The sequence below is a fragment of the Simochromis diagramma genome, unplaced genomic scaffold, assembly GCF_900408965.1.
Source record: "Simochromis diagramma unplaced genomic scaffold, fSimDia1.1 OVJJ01000657.1, whole genome shotgun sequence".
Taxonomy (NCBI): domain Eukaryota; kingdom Metazoa; phylum Chordata; class Actinopteri; order Cichliformes; family Cichlidae; genus Simochromis; species Simochromis diagramma.
In genome coordinates, this window is record NW_024387147.1 from 273,635 (window position 1) to 282,034 (window position 8,400).

General features: G+C 37.4%; 1 protein-coding gene across 1 annotated transcript; it reads right to left on the bottom strand.

Annotated features, from left to right (window-relative positions):
* Positions 1–2,224: 2,224 nt before the first annotated feature.
* LOC120743569 lies at positions 2,225–8,033 on the bottom strand. The gene is made up of 9 exons (XM_040047229.1): positions 7,820–8,033; positions 7,533–7,568; positions 6,891–7,193; positions 6,472–6,741; positions 4,405–4,647; positions 4,104–4,212; positions 3,815–3,906; positions 3,577–3,639; positions 2,225–3,449 (listed from the first exon to the last, which is right to left on the bottom strand). The coding sequence occupies exons 1-9, from the start codon at positions 7,932–7,934 to the stop codon at positions 3,376–3,378; spliced, it is 1,305 nt and encodes a 434-aa protein (XP_039903163.1). The 5' UTR covers positions 7,935–8,033; the 3' UTR covers positions 2,225–3,375.
* Between the last annotated feature and the right edge of the window lie 367 nt (positions 8,034–8,400).

The window sequence follows — 8,400 nt, forward strand, 5'->3', positions numbered from 1 at the left end:
TAGTTATAGTTAAAGGGTTTTAACATATCGAACTTTAAGGCCAGACAAAACCTTTGAAATGCACTATTCTCTCTCTGAAAACTTCACTGAGAACATTTTGTTGTCTTTGTCTGCTACTTGTCTGCATGTTAGGTTTGGTACAAGGTTTACCAGCAATAATAATTACTCTCACAACCATCATTGGTGATTGTAGGCATAACTACTGTACACTCATTGCTGAGGGCCACAAACCGTTGATGACACACTAAAGAAAAATATTAAACTGCTTGATTAATAAATGCACCTTTAAACTTTTATTTCCTTTTAGAGTTTACAAAGTAATCTCAAAGTACTTTGTAACAAAGTAACAGGGTGTACACAGTACTTTTCACATTAAGACATCCGGGCCCTCACTACCAGACTACAGAACAGTTTCTTCCCCCAAGCCGTCAGACTCCTGAACACTCAGTGATTGGACTGACACACACATGCACACTTAAATACACGTCACTACCAAGCACTTATCTGCAGTTTCTCTCTCTCTCTCACACACACACCCACACACACACCCACACACACACACACACACCTACCTACAGACTAGGGGTGGGGGGAAAAATCGATACTGTGTAGTATCGTGATATTTTGTTTGCTAATAATGTATCGATACAGGGACAGCAGAAATCGATATTTTGTTACAAAAAAAGTTTTTGCTGACTTCAGAGCATGTTGATCCTTTTTCTGAGCAAGAATCCTGACATTCCTTCACTGTCTAAATGTGTTTAACTTTTTTTTGGCAGCAATAAACACGACAGTTTACTTATTTTAATTTAAGACATGTTTTATTTTAAGTGTAAAACTTTTTTATTTAATGCAAAATCATATTTTGTTTTAATTTACTTTCACATTCTTCAGTTGCTGAATGGGCTGCATAGTTTTCATAAATTGCATAGTTCAGAATAGCTATAATTGTACCAGATGGTTGCATTCAGTTAAGTTGGACTAGACTGTAATACAAACCGTTCAAGTTTGTCAACAATAAAACTGACTGAAATGAGAGAAAGACTGAGTGTGAGACTTTGATATTAGATAAAAATGAATATTGATAAAGTTTACCTTTATGTACAGAATCTGAATATCGCAAAATATTTTAAAAAATTGCAATAATATCGTATCGTGCGTTAAGTATTGTGATAATATCGTATCGTGGGATGTATGGTGATTCCCACCTCTACTACAGACACCAAGTTACTTTTGCACAATACTCAGCATTTTGCTTTCTTCCATTGCACTGTCTTGTGTCTGTATCATCCTGTTCTGTCTAGTGTTGCACTGTCTTGTCTTGTTTATTTTTGTTTACATTGCACTTTACGTAGTTCTGTGTTTGTCCGTTATATGTGAGCAGCAGGGTCTCGGAGGAACGCAGTCTCATTTCACTCTGTACTGTACAAGTGTACATGGCTGAAATGACAATAAAAGACACTTGACTTGACTTGAAGACAGCTGGGAGAGACTGCGACCAACGAAACCAAGTTTTATAAGCACTTTAAAAAATCCTTAATAGATGAATAACATATCAAATTATACTGAAAAAGAGAGGTGCCATACATACCCGGGCTAAATTTTCACGTGTTAATGAACTCCAGCCCAGCAAAGTAACAGAGGTGTAAGCATGCCATATAAGACTTGACAATTTCTTGCAGAATCAATGCTGCATGTATCAACAGCTAGTGCTCTTGCTAACTCACATGACACAGTCAGTGTGATGATATCACTCCACTCTGATAAGAAATAGTCCCTTCTGCCCCGGCAACTGTATCCTCAGACTCAGTAGCTCTGATGATTCTGTATTCATTGGATGTTGGAGGTGTGTTTAACTTGGCTGCTCTCCATTCATGCAAGTTAACAACATACATAACTGCAACAAAATGTAAAAACTGAAGGCAAATTTCACATTTAATTTACTAATTAATCAGTAAATTAAATTTCAAATTCACCAAATCACATAATTTGGCTTTGTGGTGAGCAATATTCCCCTAGTGTAGAATGATCCTCCCTTGAGTAGTGCTGATGAATGCAGTCTTAACCTTGACTCCCCCTCTCACTCCCCAATGTGATTAAAAATTAAAAATTTATGCAAAGATCACATTTTAGCAGTAGTAGTAACGTTAAATGAAAATTTTCTGGAGCACAATATTACACATGCATTTTGTTAATGATGACCACATTTTTTTTATTCGTCAAATCAAGTAAGGTTTATTTGTATAGCACATCACCACATGTGATATTTATATATATTCTTTATGTGGTACTAAAAAGGCACGGAAATTAACAGTGACACATTTATTGACAGTTTGGCAGGTTTGAACAGAATATGATGACAAAAGAGGAAATAAATTTCATACAGTCATGCCAGGCGTATTTCTTGCATTTCTTTCTTTATGATTATTATCATTAAATTTTCTGCACACTGTTTTTTACACAGATGATGTACTGAAAGTGTAGTTATTTTAAATTGCAGAAAACGTTTAAAATCATGGTAATGACTTCTTTAATAACCGCCACAATAGCTATCAAGCCAAAAATGACACATGAAATGAAATGTAAAGTCTCCTGTAGCAGTCATATCACCATTCACCATTCCTGAGTAACTATTTATCGCATCATGTGCTGAAAGGGAACATGTACAGTATATACACACAGATACTCCCGTGTGCATGTGTACATATATACAGTACATATACACATACGTGCACAAATAACATAAAGAACCAAGATAAACTAAGACAGAACAGACCCATAGCCGGTTTCAAAGGGACCCAAAAGCCTGTGAAAATAGCTAGGTCTTCAAGATTGATTAAACAATTTCCAAACAGGAGGGGGACTTTACAAAAGAGGGGAGACTCAGAGAAAGACCTCTCACCTTTAGATTTTAAGTGGAAGTGTGGACAAGACTGAAGGACAAGCAGAATTCAAGTGGAAAAGTGCAAAAGTATAAAAAAAAAATGAAAGAAGCAGCTTTAACACCAATCCAGACAACTATAAGGGCTACAGATGCAAAATATGTTCAATTACAGAGAAAATCTTCCTGGACCCTCTCCCAGCTGTCACAGGGAAAAAGGTGGGATACACCCTGAACATTTTGGCTAACACAGTCAGATGACTTTGGACATTCACAGACACAGTTAACCTAACATGCATGTCTTTGGACTGTAGGAGGAAGCGGAGTACTCTGAGAGAACCCACACAGGCACACATAAAATGCAAGCTGCACACAGAAAGGTCCAACTAGGTCGATTCAAACTCAGGAAATTCTTGCTGTAAAGCTGAAGCTTCTTTCTATGAACTTGGATGAAAATATATATACAGATGATGTAGACTTAATATGTGCCTATATTACCAAGAGCTGTTTTCCTGTAGTCTGACTTCAGAATAGATAGCGCCATCCGCTGCTGCCTGTGATGGTCTACCTGTGAATGGAGAAACCAGTTAAGGTCCAGATTATGTGTGTTAGATTTTACATAAATTACAAAATCAATCAAGTTTAACTAACATGAACAGAAAACTGAAATTGAATTGAATGCTAGTTTAAAATACCTGCATTGTTCTGGGTTTCACCTTTGTTTTTGTGCATTACCAGGGCATACAGCAGATTATCATCTAAAAGATGACAGAAAACAGACAGTTTAATGATATTTCAGAAACTGAAATGCTGCAAAAGTGGAATCTAATTTTAAAAATATGTCCATACATTTAAAAAAGGTACATCATAAAGGTTTTTTGTCAGTATCTTTTAAAAACTTTTGAAGATTTGGGTTAGTTAATCAAAACTGACCATGGACTTCAGAGTAGAGCGCTTCAAGCTGACATGCATTCTGGCTAACCTCAGAATCTGCAGAATCAACATGGGTTTGTTTGCACTGTGTTCTGTAAAATATAGTAAAATAATTGAAAGAAAATAATGTTAAGAATATTGGGAAAAAAAGTGAATAGAAATAATTGATGACTAATAAACATGTATGCTCTTTAAGATGATTACTCAATAATTTTTATAAGGAAAATATATTATTTTGCATTAGAAACTGAAGGCAGAATCAGATTTTAATCAATTGAAAAGGCCTCACCCTTTGACTTTCAGATAAATCATGAGTAGGATAGCAATCAGTAAAATCCCACAAACAAATCCAATAATCATCTGCGCAGTAAATGAAGACTTTAAAGGCCTGGATACCGCTACAATAAAAAACAAATACATTTTATTTTTAAGTTTTATGTTCAGTTGTTTTCACAAAGTATGAATACTCACTACTATTAGTACATTAATGTGATTTAAAATGATCCATATTCACATAAAAACACCAAAAGTGTTGTTGCAGGGAGTATTTGCAAAAAGAAGGGCTGAAGAAGAGTTTTAAACAAACTTACCCTTTACTGACATCCAGCTCTGTGGTGACTGTTTTTCTGAATATTGACACTTGTAAAAGCCTTCATCTGATTTTGACACTGCAGGGATATTCAGCTTCCCTCTGGTGTCATTGCTGATGAGGTTATCATTTCGAAAGAAAAGCACAGAGGATTTTAAAGTTGTGTTCCTCAGTTTGCAGTGGAGCGTAACAGCTTCTCCCTCAGTAACTGGGTGGACTGGGCTCACAAGTATTATATTGCTTTCTGTAAAACAGTCAGACAATGTCACATCAGAATATGTACTAGAGGATGGCCCTGGTCACAAAAGGCATGTAGAAAATTCAGAGCATTGTCTGACAGATGTTAAAAGACCTCAGTTGCCTCACAAAATAGAGACAGCTCTGGTCCATCCTGGAGAGTGGAGTTGTGCTTTTAACCCAGTCCAGTTTATTGTCAGTGTGTACTCCGAGGTATTTATTGTCCTCCACACTGTCTACACTGTCGACCCCCTGGATTAAAACAGGGTTTACTGGTTTCCTGGTCCTCCTAAAGTCCACAGTCACTTCCTTGGTCCTTGTCACGTTGAGCTGCCGATTATTCTGCTCCCACCACGAGACAAAGAGTGAACTACAGCCTGATACTCTGTCTCATCATCCCCACCGATGAATTCACCCTTCGCAGAGTTATCAGAAATCATCTGAAGACGGCAGGTCTCAGTGCAGTGGCTGAAGTCTGTGGTGTAAAGGTACCAGGACACAAAAGAAGCATCCATCTGCATCACTGTCAGGTTATCACCCAGGAGGGCCGGCCTGATGGTATTGAATGTGCTGTTAAAGTCAAGAAGTGTGACCCTCACAGTGCTTGCTGGCTGGTCCAGATCGGCATAAACACAACTGAGAAGTTAGATGATGACATCTGCCAGTGTCCGAAGTGGAGCTACTAAGATAAGTGAAGAGGATCCTAATGTGGCCTGTCTCCATCATACCCTGTCGATGATGGAGGCACAGCCCTTGATGAGGCAGGGACTCGCCCCATCTGGTCCAGTATATTTCCCCAAGTGGAGTCTTATCATTTGTCTCTGAACCTGGTCGTGAGTGAAAGTGAAAGGTGGGGGAGAGGTGTCTGTTCTTTCATACTAGATTATGGTGCAGTGAGGAGACGGGAGAGAGTTGCACGGCTGTGGGTTGCAGGCTGACTACAGCTAAGTGAGTAGAAGGGTGAGCATTAACTGCAGTATCGAATCTGTTGATGATTTGACACTGCTGAATGTAACTGACAAGACAGAGGAAGTAAATTGAACATCACGTCACATGAAAAGAGGGACTGTCAGAGCAGAACAGGAAGTGGCTAACAGAGACCATAACAATGTACTAATATTGCAAAGAAATAAAAAATTAAAAAAACCACTTAAACACAAGAAACCAAATACTACAGAAAACTTAAAATACTGTGTTGGAGACACAGGGCCATCACAGGAACAGGAGACTACTAAAATAAAACAGGAAGTGACTAAACAAAGAAGCACCTAAGACAGGAATCTAAAGAGCTTGTAAAGGTTTTGGGTTAACCTTGGCCGATTGACAGGGACAGAGATTTAATAACAGATTTAATACAGGGAGGCGAGGAGAATTGAAACCAATGAAATTTGCAAAAGTCTAAAGACAAAATTGAGCAGATATCCATAAAGAACCAAACCTGAAATAAATAAAATTCAAAACTCAAAGACTCAGAACAATTAAACATAAAAGGTAAATACAAAAATTCAAAACTCAGGCAGAAAGATTGGGGCCTGTGGTAATGTAAGGTAACAGAAAGGTCTGATGACTTACTGGAGGCATGTTTTCACATTAATGACAAATTGAATAAAAAATAATAAGATAAAGGTGAGGAATGAGTATGTTTACTACGCTTGCATTTTTATATTTACACAAACATAACTCTAACACTTTCAAAAATATAATCTTATTGACTGAAAAGATGCTTACTGTGACACAATGTGGGCAGAACCTGCAGAGTCATACAGGAAAACAAACAAACAAACAAAAAAAAAAGAAAAAAAAAGAAAAAAAAGGATGTAAAAATACTTACTTTGCACTGTGATGTTGACAGCATTGCTGAAGCCACCCAGTTTAGACTCACACCAGTACACGGCTGGTTTGGCTGTAGCATTTTTGATCGTGCAGGTGGATCCACGCATTGTTCCCCAGACAGAACAGTTTGCAAGTGTGCCTGCTTCACTCAGCCTCATCACTCTCCACTCAGAAGGTTTTCCCTCACAGCGCAGTGAGACAGACTCTTCAGAGAAGTGCTGCACTCTGTCAGGAGTCACTTTGACAGTTGCAGTTGCTGAACTAGAATCTTAGAAACATGTAATGTGGGATCAAAACAGCCACTGAGATATTATGAAATTAGGAATCTAAATGCTTCTCGAAGTAATTGTATTAATAAAAACTGTATTAAAATGTTATTGTTATGCATTATGGCAATGATATTACATTCACACTTACCTGCAGACCAAACAAATACAGGTTTGCTGTACGAAGTGAAATGCTCTGGCTGTCCTCTTCTAGCTCTACATGCGTATCCTGCCGTCTGTTTCTGTCCATGAACAATGTAGGAATTTTGTGCAGTTCCATTTTTACCACCTGGTAGCAGCTCAAAGTAGTAGCCCTTGCTTGAATTTTTGAAAAAAGCCTGATACCAGTAGAACCTCCATTCTGCAGAGTGACTTCTAACACTGCAGTGTAGAGTCACTGATGCCCCAGGACGCAGCCATGATGAAGACACACTGAGATCAGGTTTGGGTTTATCTTTTAGAATGAACACATGCATGTCCGCGTAAGTAAAGCAAACAATACTCAGCAGTTCTTCAAGATATTTTTGTCACTTTTTGTCACACATTCTTTAGTAACTATGTTAGTTTTGTGTTCCTTGTTGCGATACATTGTCAAAGAAACTGCTCAAGCAGTAAAGATGAGTAAGCAAAGCACACATGAGCAGTGTTTGTTTTAAAGAAATAAGATTTTGCAGAATTACTGCCTAAACTGGCAGTAATTCTGCAAATAAAATATGGTTGATGGTATTTATGTGATATATATCTATCTATCTGAAGTGATGCAACAGAAACAAAAGAAAAAGCATTCAATCACCTTCAGTTTGTCCGCAAGACAGAAGTGTGTTCAGCACTGAAATAGAAGTTAATACTTATAAAACTTAAAATTAACCTTGCATTTAAAACGTCCTGATGGTTTACTGATGACAGTATTGTGTGTAATTAACAATGTCACTACTAAGTTAAGTTACACCAGCGCCAGCTACCCTGCATTAACTAAAAGGTGATCAAAGTGAAGTGGATAAAAATACCATACTGTCTGCGCTCTTAAAGAAACTAATATAAAAATAGACATTGCATAATGTAAATATTCAGTATACTCACAAACCAACCCAGATACACAGAAGAAAGCATGTCCCATCCTGATATTCAACACTGAAAATGGTGAAAATGTCTCTGTACTTGTGAGAAATGTTTCCTCTTTCATGCTCAGATGCATATGAACAAGATAAAAAGAGAAGTGTGGGTGAAAGGAAGCTATATCTGTTATCAGCGTGAGCACACTTGCTTTCTGCGGAGTCCTTTTCTCAGACCACACCATCTCTCCTCCCTTTCCTGTTTTAAATAAAGCTCTCACAACTGCAGTTATATTGAAATGCCCACTTCGTTATGAGGAACCACAAATACTTCAGTTTTGAACATGTCCCCTGTCAACACAATAATGATAAATAGTAACTCATGAATAGTGACTTGACAGCTGCATGAGGGTTTACATTTTATTTCATGTGTCATTTTTGGCTTGATAATTATTGTGGCTGTTATTAGAATAAGTCATGAGAATAACTTTAAAGGATTAAACTAATGTCTTCTGCAATTAAACTAATGACATTTTCAGGACATTGTCTGTGTAGAAAAAACATGTTAGAGCAAAATGAATAATATACTGTATTTATGAAATACATTTC